The 16,156-nt window shown below is 43.7% G+C and overlaps 2 protein-coding genes across 6 annotated transcripts in view; one reads left to right on the top strand and one right to left on the bottom strand.

Moving 5' to 3' along the window:
• Window positions 1-12,749, bottom strand: part of YARS1 (tyrosyl-tRNA synthetase 1) — a 28,057-nt gene extending 15,308 nt beyond the window's left edge. The window contains exons 1-4 of one of the 2 annotated variants that reach the window (XM_045782061.2): window positions 12,545-12,749; window positions 9,503-9,649; window positions 9,185-9,360; window positions 2,798-2,927 (exon numbers count right to left, since the gene is read on the bottom strand). In XM_045782061.2, the coding sequence (XP_045638017.2) occupies window positions 2,798-2,927; window positions 9,185-9,360; window positions 9,503-9,649; window positions 12,545-12,712 (621 nt within the window). In that variant the 5' untranslated portion in view covers window positions 12,713-12,749. Of the gene's footprint in view, window positions 1-2,797; window positions 2,928-9,184; window positions 9,361-9,502; window positions 9,710-12,544 lie in introns of both variants that reach the window. The other variant, XM_045782063.2, reaches the window with a different exon arrangement.
• Window positions 12,750-12,938: 189 nt separating this feature from the next.
• Window positions 12,939-16,156, top strand: part of S100PBP (S100P binding protein) — a 34,428-nt gene continuing 31,210 nt past the window's right edge. For 2 of the 4 annotated variants that reach the window (XM_087858268.1, XM_087858267.1), the window contains exon 1: window positions 12,987-13,053. The gene's annotated coding sequence lies outside the window, so the exon portion shown is untranslated. Of the gene's footprint in view, window positions 13,054-16,156 lie in introns of all 4 variants that reach the window. The other 2 variants (XM_045782192.2, XM_045782188.2) reach the window with 2 other exon arrangements.

Raw genomic sequence — 16,156 nt, 5'->3', positions numbered from 1 at the left:
AACAGATGTCAGAAGGCAGAGAGGTGTGAAATGTTTAGGGAAATTATGAGTGATTTAGTTTGCAAAAGCACAAACCTCAACGGATGTAGGAAGTGGTTAGTGATGGCATCAGAGAAGTAAGGATCCTGACCATCACGCTGCGGTGTCTAGCATCATTCTGGCCCACACTGTAGAAAGATCACACCAGTAAGAGGGCAGGGCACAGAGTGGGGCCCTTTGGACTGGAGACAATGAAAACAGCGAGGAGGCTGCCATGAGAGTCCGGGTAAGAAATGATGCTGAGCCAGGTCAGTGGGGATGCAGAGAAGAACACATTTAAGAGATCTTAAAAGTAGCAGTGATAAGATTTCATGTCTAAATGAATGAAAGGAAGAGGAAGGAGGAGAGCAAGAGAAAGGTGAGCAAGCAAGAATAATCTAGAACAGCACGGTCCACTAGTATATTCTGGAATGATGAATATGTTCTATGTCTGTGCTATCCAATAGGTTAGCCACTAGCTACATGTAGCTTCTGAGCACCTGAAACAGATCCAATGTGACTGAAACCTAAAAATTTTAATTTTAATTATTTTTAATGGCTGCATATGACCACAACTAGAGGAGAGGCTACCATAGGGGACAGTACAGATCTAGAATGCCTCCAGGCTTAACTGTAGAAAGCTCTTTTGGAAGTGGTAAGGGAAGACTTGATAGTCTTATACCATTTATTTTTTTTAAAGATTTTATTTATTTATTTATTTGAGAGGAAGAGAGTGCATGTAAACGGGAGGAGGAGCAAAGGGACAGGGACAAGCAGACTCCTTGCTGAGTGTGGAGCCCGACACGGGGCTCAAACCCATGACCCACAGATCATGACTTGAGCCAAAATCAAGAGCTGGATGCTCAACCAACCGAGTCACCCAGGCGCCCCCCTTATATCAAACACTATAAAGAGGGGTGCCTGGGTGGCTCAGTTTGGGGTTCAAATCTTGGTTTCGGCTCAGGTCATGATCTCGGGGTCATGAGATAGAGCCCTCGTTGGGCTCTGCGCTCAGTGGGGAGTCTGCTTGAGGATTCCCTCCCCCTCTCCCTCTGCCCGTGTCCCCCACTTGCATGTGTGCACGCTCTCTCTCTCTCAAATAAATGAATTATATATACACACACGCCCACACACAAAGAAAAAGTTAGGTCTATTACCATTTTTGTCCCATCTTTCTGATGGGACAGTACTAGTAACCAGTACTAACAACTCAGTTTGAATTTTTCTTTTCCTTGCTCATACAAATACACACACGATATACGATGTGCTTTGCTTAACCGAAAATAGGATCATGCCTAAAATTTATTTTATTTTGTTTTATTTATTTAATTTTATTTTTTTTAAGATTTTATTTATTTATGTGATAGAGAGACAGCCAGCGAGAGAGGGAACACAAGCAGGGGGGGTGGGAGAGGAAGAAGCAGGCTCCCAGTGGAGGAGCCCGATGTGGGACTCGATCCCGGAACGCCGGATCACGCCCTGAGCCGAAGGCAGACGCTTAACGACTGTGCTACCCAGGCGCCCCTATTTTGTTTTATTTTTTAAAGATTTATTTTATGGGGCCCCTGGGCGGCTCTGTTGGTTAAGTGTCTGCCTTCGGCTCAAGTCATGATCCTAGGGTCCTGGGATCGAGACCCCAGTCAGGCTCCCTGCTCCCGGGGATCCTGCTTCTCCCTCTCCCTCTGCCTGAGGCTCCTCCAGCTTGTGTTCTCTCACTCTCTCTGTCAAATAAAATCTTAAAAAATAAATAAAATAAAATAAAGATTTATTTGTTTTAGAGAGAGTGCGCGTGCATGTGTGCACGGTGGGGGGGAGGGGCAGAGAGGGAGAATCTCAAGCGGACTCCCCACTGAGTGTGGAGCCGGACGCAGGGCTTGATCTCACAACCTTGAGATCATGACCTGAATGGAAATCAAGAGCTGGCTGCTTAACCGACTGAGCCACCCAGGTGCCCTGCCTGAAATTTGTTTTAACATATCACTCTGAAATTTTCTTCACTGAAGAGATCAAGATCCACATAAAGAGGGTATGTGACACTGCAAAGCATCCTCTGGCAGGACGGCCTCCATGTGTGTAGCATACTCTGCAGACATGAAAAACAAACCCGTTTACTAGGTATGTGTAAAAAGCCTAGTCCTCAGGCCATTTTCGGCCAATAGTCACATCCAGGGTACCTTTGCACAGAAGACTTAGGGTGTGGTCTGTGGTTATGATCTGTAAATAACTGGTGTGAATACCCATGTACACCTATGTAAATAGAGCTGTTAACTGAAATGCACTTTATAAGAAAATATATAAAATCTGGGGGCACCTGGCTGGCTCAGTCAGTGGAGGGTGCAGCTCTTAATCTCAGGGTCGTGAGTTCAAACCCCGCACTGGGCATAGAGATTACTTAAAAAAAAAAAAGAAAGAAAGAAAGAAAAAGAAAGAGAAAATACAAAATCTGCACATTTATGAATTATAATTTGTAAGCTTATTATAAATTACGATTTATATTATTTATTATAAATTATAAATTAAATTTATTACTGATTTATACATTTAAAAAAGCAGATGACTGAGATGAGCAGTGTTCAAAAGGGCAGACAGATGGGGGAGGACCTAGAGCTGAGGAAGGCAAAGGCTTGCAAGAAAGGGGAGGGGAGGGGGACAGGAAGGCAGGCACGCAGCAGTGAAGGAATGGCCGGCCGGCAAGTACCTGGGCTTCACTGGGGCTGAGTGACCAGCAGTTAGAAAGAGCGCCAGGCGGTCCCTGCGCAACCCCGCCCCTCCCGAGTACCTGTAATCCAGGGTACAGCAGACCGCTCAGCAGAGGGTGCTCCACCTGCTTCACCACCTCGGCCCCAGCTTTCTTGGCATCGTGCTGTGTGACCACGGACGAGAGTCTGTACACGTCTAGTGTGTACTCTCTGGAGAGGAGAGGAAGCAGGGACGGCGGTGAGACTGGGCCCAGGCTACACTTTGATCCTGAAGCGCTTTAATTTCCTCTCCCAATCTTAAGACATTCCAAGAGAGCTCTGACGCCTGGTACCTTCTAAAAGGTGGCTGGTTCTTCCTCCTATACAAAATACCACTTTAGTTTTATGTCTTCCCTTTATTTATTTTTTAAAGATTTGATTTATTTGAGAGAGAGAGAGCATGAGCTGGGTTGGGGGGGGAGAGGGAGAAGCAGACTCCCTGCTGAGCAGAGAGCCCAACTTGGGGCTCCATCCCAGGACCCCCAGATCATGGCCTGAGCCCAAGGCAGGCGCTTAAGCGACTGAGCCACCCAGGCATCCCTATGTCTTTTCTTTTTAAAGACAGCTTCAATTAATCTTCTTCTTCACTTATCTCTTGAAATACTGCTTGTTTGCCATTCCCTTCCATTCTCTTCTTTTGGAATGCCTGTTAAATAAACGTCAGAATTCGCTCATCTATCTTCCATGGTTTTTTGTTTTTTAACTGAAATACATGGAAGTAATAAACAACAATATAAGGAGCAGTGTACCCATCACTCAGTTTAAGAAAAAGGACTTTAAAAAGAAAAAAAAAGAAAAAGAAAAAGGACTTAATTACTTCTGAACTCCTGTGCTCTAACCTCCCGCCACAATCCTCTACCACTTCCTCTTCCTCCAGACCAACTACTGTCCTGAACTTTTGAGTTTCTTTCCAGTTTTACATATTATATTTGTATCTATAAACAATGTGTCATAAATATTCTTATGTGTGTATCCTGGTATACAAATGCAAGTTCCTTTATATATGCCTAGCAGTAGAATTTCCGGATCGTGGGGAGTTTGCATCTTGAGCGTTGGTTGGATAATTATGCCAAACTATTTTCCAAGTAGGCTTTTATCAATTTTATTACCTAATATTGTTATTATTTTAACTTTACTAATTTGGTAAGCATGAGTGGTTTCTTACTGAAGTTTTTTTTTTTTTTTTAAGATTTTATTTATTTATTTGACAGAGATAGAGACAGCCAGCGAGAGAGGGAACACAAGCAGGGGGAGTGGGAGAGGAAGAAGCAGGCTCTTAGCGGAGGAGCCTGATGCGGGGCTCGATCCCATAACGCCGGGATCACGCCCTGAACCGAAGGCAGATGCTTAACCGCTGTGCCACCCAGGCGCCCCTCTTACTGAAGTTTTAATCTAAATTTCTTAGAATAACCACGGAGGTTAATTTTCATTTATTTATTGGTCATTTGATTTCTTCTGTGAAATGCCTATTTGTCTTTTTCTACTGAACTGACTCATTTTTTTGACAGTTGACTCTGTAGTTTTTGACAAAGAATATAGGATATTAATCCTTGCCAGATATATGTGTTTTCAATACTTTCTCCCAGTTGGTGGCTTGTCTTTTTACTTTATTTTACTTTTGATGTACTGAAGGTCTTAATTTTAATTTGAATTCATCAATCTTCTCCTGTGATTTGTGCTTTTGGTGTGTTTTGTTGAATTTTCCTTGCCCTGAGATTATAAGACAGTTTTATTTATATACGGTCTTTTAAATGTTTAATAGTTTGGCCTTTACTGTTAAATCTTTAATCTACCTGGAATGGAGGGATCATTTTTCCCCCATATGGATAACTAATTGTCTTTGTACCACTTTTTCTTAAAAAGTTTATCCTTTCTCTGCTGATCTGCAATGCTGGCTCTGTCATAAAGTAAGTTTCCATATTTATGAGGCTCTATTTCTGAATTCTCTATTCTGTGTCAGTGGTTAATTCTCTCACCCCATGCTACATAAATGACAAAGGATTTGCTATACAGAATACATAAGGAACTCCAAAAAAAAAAAAAAAGGGCTAATGGCATAGATAATTCACAGACGAGGATACATAAATGACCAATAAAAACATGAAAACAATTTTTTTTAGATCAAGATTTTCAGGTATTTTACTCTTTTTTTTTTTCTAAAGATTTTATTTTTATTTATTTGACAGAGATAGAGACAGCCAGCGAGAGAGGGAACACAAGCAAGGGGAGTGGGAGAGGAAGAAGCAGGCTCATAGTGGAGGAGCCTGATGTGGGGCTCGATCCCAGAACACCGGGATCACGCCCTGAGCCGAAGGCAGACGCTTAACCGCTGTGCCACCCAGGCGCCCCTCAGGTATTTTACTCTTATACTTGAATTAGGTAGTTCAGGTGGGCACAAGTTTTTAGGTTGCAGACTGTTTTCTTTGGAATTTTATTTTTTCTTTTAAAGATTTTACTTTTAAGTAATCTCTATACCCAACATGGGGCTCAAACCTACCACCCCGATATCAGCAGACCAAGCCAGCCAGGCGCCCCTCCTCCAGAAGTTTAAAGGCTTTGCTTCATCACCCTTCGTTTTCAGTGTTCCTTTTGAGAAACGCAAAGCTATTTTGATTCCTGAAATTTTGTATGTGACTTCTTTTGTCTCTTTGGAAGTTTATAATATATATATTATATATAAATATGTATAGATAAATAATATATAATATATAAATAATAAATAAATAAAATAAAAATAATAAAATAATAAAATAATAAAATAATAAATAAATAAAAATTTATTTTTTGGACGTTTATAGTATATATATATATTATACGTATAATATATAATGTATAAATATACATAAATAAATAATAAACATATAAATAATAATAATAAATAAAATAATAAAATAAAATTTAAAAAATAAAATAAATAATAATAAATAAAAATATATAAAGGAAAAATATATAATATAATATATATATTTATAATATATATATATTTTTTTCTCTTTTTCTGTCCTTAGTGTTGTGAAATTTCAAGATAGTGCACTGAAGCATGGGTTTATTTTCATCCAGTGTGCCAGGCATTTAGCGGGCCCTTTCCCTCTGGACGCTCATCTACTTGTTCTATAAATTCTTTCATTGATGACTTCCTTCCCTCTGATTCTTTGTTCCCTTTTTCAGAACACTTATTATTCAAACATTGGACCTCCTAGTCTAGTATTCTAATTTTCTTAGCTTTTTTTTTCCCCCCACCATGCTCTGTGAGGCCAGAGAAACTAAAGTTCAATCCCATATAATTCAACAAGGTCTTTCGAGGTGTTAGTAGTCTTAGCGTTCTATGAATTGTTTTACAGATTACAAAATGCACTTTTTGCATTTTTAAAAAATATTTAACATCTCCGAAATCTAGGTAAGTCTTTTAAACACTAGCATATTAGAGACTAATCAGCAGTATTTTTAATGACATCTTAGATTAGGTGAAACACAGTATCTTGGTCTTTTTTTTTTAAAGATTTTATTTTTAAGTAACCTCTACACGGAACGTGGGGCTCGAACTTACAACCCCGAGATCAAAAGTTGCATGTTCTCTTGAGTGAGCCAGCCAGGCGCCCCTGAAATAAAATATCTTTGTATTCCCACTTTCGTTTGGTTTCTGGCCACTGAGTACTCTTGACTAATTTGTCAACTGACTGATCTGAAGCATTCAGGACGTTTCAAAAAATATTTTACCCAGCATTTTTAGTTGTTTTCAGTAGTAAGGCCGGTCAGAGTACCCAGTGTGCCAGACTGTTGGAAGCCAACGCCTCATCCATGTCTCAAACACTCCAGTTTTTCTGTCCATCTCTATGTGCTGCAATCTGGGTGAATCTCAGTACGATCTCTCAAACCTCTAGTTTTCTCTTCAACTTTATTCAGTCTAGAGTTGATGCCGTCTATTGAAGCCTGGTTTGTGGAGTTTTTTTGGTTTTTGTTTCAAAGTTTATGTATAATCTCTACACCCAACGTTCGGCTCGAACTCACAACCTTGAAATCAAGAGTCATGAGCTCTTCCGACTGAGCCAGCCCGGTGCCCCTGTGGGGTTGTTTTGGTTTGGTTTGGCTTTAATGACTGATTTTTACATTTCCACATTCTCTAAATGATTCTTTTTATTTCTATATATTCATGTTTCATTTCTGCCTCTGTTTTATCGTTTCCTTTTTAAAATGGATGCTATTTCTTGGCATGTTAGGACTTAACATCTTTTTGGTAATATCGTGGATATAACACTCATAAATGGTGGACAGCCTGGTTGAATTCTTCATATACATACAGTCAAGTCTCCATAGACCTGAAGCTTGACAAAGTCCCTAAAGACCCAGGCAGGTGACTAATAGTGCCCCTACTCCTTGGCTCTACTTTCCTTGAGGGGTAGATATGGGAATGGGAAAAGGGTAAAAGCCCTACTTTAAACTCTGGCTTTAAGCAGTAAGCCTGGTTTGTCCCCACTGTCCACTTCCTGACTGGAGCCCAGCAAACCTGTAACTTCAGACCGACTCACCAATTTGCATTTCAATTCTGTTTTCTTACCGTAGAAATGTTTAGCTTGTCTTTGAATCTGTCTATGTCTTCTGGTTTTTAATGTTTTTATCTATCATCGCTGTTGCTTGGAACAGAGGGGGTGCATCAAAGCGTATACTTACCAAGCCATCTTCCTTTGAAGTCACTTTTGTATATACAAAAAGATCAAGTGACTTTGAAGCAAGGTAGCTTTATTTATGTATCTTATCTTCCCAAACCCCAAATTCTGCTCAATTGTGGAAGAATAAAAAACTTCCCTGAGTCATTCACTGTTACAATCCTAGTACCTAGAACAGAGTCTGACATACAGTAAGAACTCAGTAAGTGTTTGCATGACTCACTCCCTCATCTGCCTCTGGTCTCAGTCTAATGTCTTCTTATCATAGAGGTCTTTTCTAGCCACCCTATTTAAATAGAAACCCCCTACTCCCCAAGAACTTTCTCCCCTGCCTGCCTGCTACGTAGCACCTATCACCATCTGACACACTATATATATATTACTTTTTCATTTGTTTCCTCTGACTGTATTTCCTTGCTAAAATGGAAGCCCCATTAGGATGGGGATTTTTGTCGTAGTATATTTTTGTATACTCAGGACCCAGAACAGTGCTTACCATCTAATAAGTGCTCTGTAAATATATGTAGAACAAACGTAAAAACAAATGGAATTGTAGGCACTCTACCGAGGCTGAGGATTCAAACATCTGTTTACATAAGAAAGTTACGTGCCTTATCTAAAACTCTAAATGTCAAGAGTGAGGAATGCTAAAGAAAACTACAATTGGGGCGCCTGGGTGGCTCAGTCAGTTAAGTGTCCAGCTCTTGGTACTGGCTCAGGTCAAGATCTCGGGGTCCTGGGATCAATCCTGCATTAGGCCCTGCTCTCAACGCAGAGTCTGCTTGTCCCTCCCTCTCTCTCTGTTCCTCCTCCAACTCGCTCTTTCTCGCTCAAATAAATAAAATCTTAAAAAAAAAAAGGAAAGAAAATTATGATCAATGAAGTAAAAAGAGAAACGAACTTGTAAGCAAGAGATCTGGGTTCACATCCTGGCTCTTCTACTTACAGCAAGTACGAACTTGTGAAGGTTACAGCTGAATCTGTTTCCTTTTCTGTGAAGTAGGGCACAGCAACGCTTAGCTTACAAAGTTGTTCTAAGGGTGCAAATGCAAAAGTGACCAGTAGAATGATACATGGCCTGAGGTTTTAAGAATCAAAAAATGTAGAGACTATGAGGCAGCATGGAGGAATTACTTAGGAAATTACTGAAGTTAAAAAAATTAGGACACAAAATCATATCTATGCTAATATTACAAATATGAATAAAACTGATAAAGATATGAAGCAATAAAAATTGTTGGGGAGGGGACACCTGGGTGGCTCAGTCAGCTGGGCGTCTGCCTTCGGCTTGGGTCATGATCCCAGGGTGCTGGGATTGAGCCCCACATCGGCCTCCTTGCTCAGCAGGGAGCCTGCTTCTTCCTCTCCCCCTGCCTCTGCTTGCTCTCAAATAAATAAATAAAATCTTTAAAAAAAAAATTGTTGGGGAGGTGAGAAACAAGTGAAATATTTTTCTTTCACCTTTCTTTAATCATTATTTGCTGAGGCTGGAAAGAAAAAGGGAAGCTGAATTGTTGATCATCAGTCTCCCATATGCTGTGAGCTCTCAAAGGCCAAGGACTTTGTTTTGGTTACATTCATATCTCCAGCAAAATGGACAGTACACAGGCATTAAGTACATTTTTGAGGGATGACTTAAAAGCACAAAGAGTATAAATTTTTTAATGGCCTCTAATCCAAATTCAAAGAGTGCCTGGACTCCACAGACCTGTAATTAGCTAGAAGCAGGAGAGCCACAAGGAGGGCAGATGATCTAGAACTTACTTGCTGAGCTGGTAATCAGTGCCTTTGACGAACTTGAGCTTTTCCAGGGGTACACCAATGCTCTCCAGCATTGCCTTGATCACATTCTCATAGTAGTTGGTTCGGAGTTCTAGAAGTTCCCATGGAGCTTTCATGTTATCCAGGTATGCGTGAAGGTCCGCAAACAGAATCGTTACCTGGACATAAGAGATAAAGGACCACCAAAATGTGTATTTCATCCAAGTACCTCCAAATCCCCCTCTCTGCCCTGCCCTTATTAAATCTCTTTTTTGGCCATTCCCTAAGGAACTGCTTGGTTTATGAAACATTACTTCTTACCTCACATCCTGCTTTTAGGAAGTCCGCAATCTTAGACATAGGCACGAAGTAAGCCACATGTGGCTTGCCTGTGGTTGCTGTTCCCCAGTAAACTTTAAGTTCCCGCTCCTTGAGTATCTCCTTCAGCTTCTCTTCCCCCAGAACCTCCTGTTGTGGAAGCAGAAGAGCTGGTTTAATGCTGGTGCCCCACCTTGCTCATCCTTTACCCTGTGACAAGGAAAACAAAAGCACGTGTCACCGGGGGCCCAAGCCCAGAGCCAGCAGGGAGGTCCAGCCATGCTCTGAGTGCTGAATGAGAGCCAACCTAAGTTGATGCTGTTGCTAGTACCACTCCAGTGAAATGCCACTGACGTTAGGGAACGGGACATGTCCCTAACCTGCATCTTCCCCTCCGTCTACTCTAACTCACGTTCCTTACTTTCAGAGCCAACTTCTTGAAATAGTTGTCTCTTCTGGTCTTTATTCCTCATCTCCCATTCCAGCTGAATTCCACACAGCATCACACCACTGAAAATGCTCTGGCTAAGATCACGGATGACTCCCAATGTTGCTAAATTCAACGAAAATTTTTTTATTCCTCACTCCATTCCTGAAACACTCCCCTTTTTTGGTCCTCCACTTTATTTTTTTAGTTTTCCTCCTACTTCTCTGGCTGCTGGCTCAGATTTCTTTGCAGCTGTTCTTCTTGCTAATCGTTAAATATTAGCAATCCTTGCAGCCCTCTCTCTTCTCTTCTTACTCTACATTCTCCCTAGCAGACCCTTTAAAGATGCTTCAATTACTACTTATGAGCTAGTAACTACCAAATCTCCTGCTCACACCCATATATGGAACAGCGTACTTCTTATCAACCCAGTTAATTCAAACTCAACGTGTTCAAAATTAACCTCGTGCTCTCACCTTCCCGCCTCACTCCCCACCCATCTTTGTCGCTTATAGTTTCACCCCAGTGCAGTAAATGGTACTATCATTCACCAAGTTGCCTAAGTTACCCCAGAGCTCCTAAATCCTCCTTCTTCTCTCTGCCTCCATACCACCACCCTAGTCTAAGCCACCATCAGATCACTACTAGGCTACCAGAACTGCTACAATAGCCTTCTACCAGGACTCCTGTTTCTATCCTTTCTCTCTCCAGCCCATGTTCCAGAAGGTAGCCAGAGAGATCTCTAAAACGCAAAATCTGATTAACTCATTCACCTATTTAATACTTTCATGGTTTCCTTTTGCCCGAAGATAATATTAGACAAATCCTTAAAGGTCAGTATGCTATTAATAAAAGAGATTTTAGTGATTCTTCCAAGTGATGGTTTGGGGAGGCAGTTAGAAGCCATGAAAGACAAAAACTGTTTTGCTGGTTTGAATCATCTATTAGCAAGACTTATTAAAATCCTCTGTTTCAAGGTAGCTGGCGGCTGGATCCTGTACTCTCCAAGCCCCTGACAATTTGGCGCTTGGGAGAGTTCTTGCCACCCAAGGAAAGGTCATATCACTTACCCTTTAAAACCTGAGTGAGTCAACGCCATTAGCTTTGTGTATCCTTATTTTGTGGAAAGAGACTAGGAAGCATGCAAAAATTACTGATTAAGATCAAGTTGTGAGTGGAAAGAACCCAAATGTCCACCAACTGTTGAATGGAGAAACAAATGTGATATACCATATAATCATGAGTATTTTTCAGCTATAGTAAGGAATAAAGTTCTGATGAGTGTGACAACATGGATGAACCTTGAAAACATGCTAAGTGAAAAAAATGAGACATAAAAAGCCACATATTACATGATTCCATTCATATGAAATGTCCAGAATAGGCAAATAAAGACAGCAAATAGATTAGTGTTTCCCTAGGGCTGCCGGGAGGGGGGAAATGGGCAGTGACTGCCAATGGGTACAGGTTTTATTTTGGTGATGAAAATGTTCTGGAATCAGTGGTGTTAATTATACAATCTTGTGACTATACTAAAACCCACCAAAATGTACACTTTAAAAGGATGGATTTTTTTGGTATGTGAATTGTATTTCAAAAAAAGATTAAAAAAACAAGCTGTGGCCCAACCAATGTATCACTGCTCTTAGAATAAACTTCACTTTTAAACACAGCCTGCAAGGCCTTCATGACCTGGTCACCACTTACCCCTTCTCAACAAACAAGTAAAATATATGGTATGTCAGATGGTGATAAGTTCAACAATGGAAAAAGCTAGAACAAGGGATGAGACAATTCTGGTGGCAGAATTGGTGGGTCTGTTATTTAAATAAAGTCGTCAGGAAAGGCCTCCCCATAATGTGACAATAGTCAGAGGCCTGAAGGAGGCAAGGAAATGAGAAATGTATTTATTGAATGTTTGATCTGCACTTTGCTCACTCTACTCCAGCCAAATCAGCCTCCCCTCTGAACCAGTGTTCTTTCTCCCCTCTGGGTCTTGACCTGGCTTCCTTCTACCCAAAATGCCCCCTCCCCATTCTTCTTCTGGTTAACTTCTACTCCTGCAGTTCCTGGAAACAGCAGGAACAGATGTGGAGTAAAGTGATTTGCATCATCAAGGCGCAGTTTAGAGGTCACTTAGCCTTCCCCGACACTCCCCCAGCCCTCTCCCCTAAATTCCTTCCAAAGCTCCACGAATAGTACTTTACAGTACTTGTTTCAAACTGTAACTAAGTTTTTGAATTATGGGTCATTCTTAACGTCTGATTTCCTCAAGACAAGCCCTGGGAGGGCAGGGCCCTGACGTATCCCCGGTGCTTAGCACCGCGCCTGGCACATAATAGGGTGGGTGGGGTGGGGAGTCCTGGATTCAAAGCTGGACTCAGCACAAGGTAACTGTACACAGGAGGTGAGCCCACTGTCATTTCTGTGCGACCCAGATAACTACTGCTTGACTGACTGGCCGACCGACAACTAGCAGCGAGGGCTGTAGTCTCTCTGAGCTGCCTCGGCGCGGAGTCCCCCGACCCCACACACTTAGGACCCGGTAGTGAGGCTCAGGGTCACTGGACCTCGAGCCCCCAGTCCCCAACAGCGCATTTCCAACCCTGAGGCCCGACCTGCAGGTTCCGGGTGATAAGGTGCAGCTTCTCTTCAGGGCTCGGAGCGTCCCCCATGGCTCCGTCGCCCCTATCTCCCGCGCTCAGCCCGGCACTGCGCCGCTTCCTCGGTCGCCGCCGCCGCCGCCGCGTGCCGGGAACTGTCACGCGGGCCGAGTTAGGTTGCATCAGCTGAGCTCGTCGCTCTGCTTCCTCGGCCTGAACCCTTAGCCTAAGAGCGGACAGAAAAGAGTCCGGAGCAACTGAGAGTCGAGCGGGTCGATGAGACGAGAAAGGGGCGGAGCCAGTAGGCAGGCTAGGCGGTGCGGAGGGCGGGGTTGCGGCGTCTGCGCGGGGCACAACCCCCTGAGGGGCGGGGCGGTTTCCTGCCAATCACTGTCTGTTTGCCCTCCCCCTCGCGCTGGCCCGGCAGCCTCGGGGTGGGGGAGGTCGGGGAGGGGGCGATAAAATGGCGCAGGGGGCGGAGTGAGGCGCAGTCGTTCGCCCAGGCTTCGGCCCCGCTTCCGGAGGTGAAAAGCGGGAGGGAGGAGGGGGTCTGCGTTCCCGGCCGGGAGGGGGATGGGGGCGCCTGTTGCTTCTCTAGGGGGCCATACATGCCCGTCCACCCCGTTGAAGGGTTTGGAGGCCTTCGCCCTGCTGGGAGAGGGCTGGTTGTCGTTCCTGAGGTGATGGCGGCGGGAGGGGGAGTGTCCCTGCGCTCCACCTCCACGTCGGCGGGCGGTAGATGCCCCTCACCCTGCTGCGGAAGAGGAGGCCGTCGGGTCACCTGTGAGGCGGGGAGCTCTGTCAGTCTCCCTGCCCAGTAGGGGTGGGGGAGGATGGGTGTGTTAGGTGGGTTGGGGGTGCCGCTGCCTCTGCCCCACTTGGGGGGGGGGAGGCTGTTGCTAGGGAAGATCTTCCCGCCGCGCCTTGCGGGTGGGGGAGGGAGAGGATGACCCACCCCTCGGCTGGCGGGGCCTCGGTCCCACCGAGGTGCGGGTGTGGGTGTGGGTGGCTACCCTCCGGGTGAGCGGTGCACCGCGCAGGCCTGCTGAGGGGTCGGTTTGGCCCCTTGCGGGGGGGAGGGGCGGGGAGCCAGCCCGCGCTTCTCCCGCCTTCCGCGGGGAGGCGGGAATTCTCGGTGTTTTCGGGGGAGGGAGGAGGGCAGTGCGAAGGCCCAGCCCCGAGGGCGATGCCGTGCTGAGGCCGTCGCATTTCTGGGGGAAGAACAGGGGGCAGCCCAAGCAGTAGTCTACGAAGGGTGGACTTGGGTCACCCATCCTCCTGGCTCTCGGGACTAGAGGTGCCACCAGTTCCTTCCTGGGCGGGAGGGAAGGCAGCTGGCATCGCAGGGTGGGCCCCGGAGAGGGGAAAGAAGTGATTGAATTGCCTACCTGCTGATCTCCAGTTTCTTGTGGGTTTTTTAGAGGCTGCAAGCTTTAGCTATCCTGTCTAAATTATCTTAAAAATATTTTCTTTTTAAAAAGAAACCTGTTGCTGCAGCTTAGTAATAATTAGTTTCTGTGCCCCTGTGGGATGAGAATCCTGGACTCCATATCTAGTGAAATGTTAACCTAAAGCAGAGATTTCCAGCCCTGGGTTGTTTTTCTGTCCTATAGTATTTCGATTTACTTCAAAGGAAGTTGCAGAATTGTTACAGATGATTTCAGTTCACTTTGATTTTGTTATGCCCATTTTATGGAGTGATAAAGCCTAGTGAGGGCCTTTTGTGCTGTGTGCTGCACACGTATTGCCTATGGGGAAGGTTGGAAATCAAAGGCCTGTCCCTTGGAAATAATCTTTGCCCTTGGCCATACCTATCAGATCTAGCTCGGTAATGGCCTTGGTTTTAGAACCTTGAAAGAGGGATATGGGGTTGTGTCTGGTGTTGCAATTTTGGTGGCCTGAATAAAAATAAGGCTTTGTGCTCTAAGGCAATAGGTTTTCTTAGGTACGATAAAAATAGCAAGGGAACCAGTTTCTGAGGTTGCAGCTAGGTGGTTAGAGAACAGAGCGAGGCGGTGGTAAACTGAAGTGTGAAGAAGGGGGTGGACAGGTGAGAGAGACGTGGAAGGACAGAATAGGGTCACAGGAGGGATGGGGAGCAGAGGAATTATGAGACAGACTTGGGAGATGGGGAGAATATTCTTCCCTTAAAGAGATTCTCATTTTAGGTGGAACTTACAGAGCAAGTGCCAAGAAAGGCAGTTAATGGTAGAATGGCAGACAGAGAAGTGCTGAGGCTGTCTTGTGGACATTCACTTTAGACCTTAATTTTATCTGCGATTTCCTCCCTCTTGCAAATTCATTAAATATCAACTTTAATTAGTATAGGGTTTTTAGGTTTAGAGTGCTTTCATAAACATCCCCTCATTTGATCCTCATGTTTGAAGTTAATAGCGTATAATTGTATCCCCCATTTTTCAGATGAGTATTATCTGAATTGAGATTCAGAGACTTTAAGTGACTTGTGAGGTCTCTGAATTTTAGTTCAGTCGCTCTATACAGGATACTTCAGTAACCATTAATTTGAAGGATTTGCCTGATATTTCAGATGTCCACGCAGCATGGTCTTTAATTAATTCAGTGGCAATATGGTTGAACGCTCGGTTAAACTAGAAGAGATTTGAGTATACTAGATAATTTCTTAACAAGCAAGGACCTAGGGGATGTTCTCAACTAGATTAGCATTCTTTCCTACCATTCCTAGGCTTTGTTAAGACTCTTAGGAGTCAGGGAGGTGATGATGATGGGATGAAATAGAAACTATAGCCACTACTTACTGAGCTTTTCCATTGTGCTTGTTGGTAGTACTCGATGTGCATTATGTTCATGGTCTCATTTAATTCTGGCAACAACACTATGAGGTAGCTACTGTGATGGTCTCTGTTGTGTAGGAGAGGACATTTGAAACTACAGAATGTAGTCATTGTCTTTCTCTACTGACTTCTTAATTTAAAAATATTTTTATTATTGGGGCGCCTGAGTGGCACAGCGGTTAAGCGTCTGCCTTCGGCTCAGGGCGTGATCCCGGCGTTATGGGATCAAGCCCCACATCAGGCTCCTCCGCTATGAGCCTGCTTCTTCCTCTCCCACTCCCCCTGCTGTGTTCTCTCTCTCGCTGGCTGTCTCTATCTCTGTCGAATAAATAAATAAAATCTTTAAACATATATATATTTTTATTATTAAATATTTTAAGCATATAAAATTTATAGGAAGTAACAATGATGTCATTATACATGGCATCCAGCTTTATCGATGTAGGCAGGCTGAATCCGAGGACTCAGAGGGGGGGGATCTCTTTCTGTGTCAAAATAAATAAATAAAATCTTTAAAAACAAAACAACAAAGTAATCTGGTAAAGTGGGGGAGTGGATGGGATAACATTTGCTTTGGGTTGGTGGTTGTTGGGGCTTTGGTGGGTATGTGAGGTTTTGTTATACTGTTGTTATTTTTGTGTATGTTGTAAGTTATGTGTAATAAAAAGCATTTTTTTTTAAAGATTTTATTTATTTATTCGACAGAGATAGAGACAGCCAGTGAGAGAGGGAACACAAGCAGGGGGAGTGGGAGAGGAAGAAGCAGGCTCATAGCGGAGGAGCCTGATGTGGGGCTCGATCCCAGAACACTGGG

Source organism: Ursus americanus, chromosome 33 (genome assembly GCF_024610735.1).
Source record: "Ursus americanus isolate L20-20 chromosome 33, mUrsAme1.1.p, whole genome shotgun sequence".
Classification (NCBI taxonomy): Eukaryota; Metazoa; Chordata; class Mammalia; order Carnivora; family Ursidae; genus Ursus; species Ursus americanus.
This window is presented reverse-complemented; position numbering and strand designations above follow the sequence as displayed.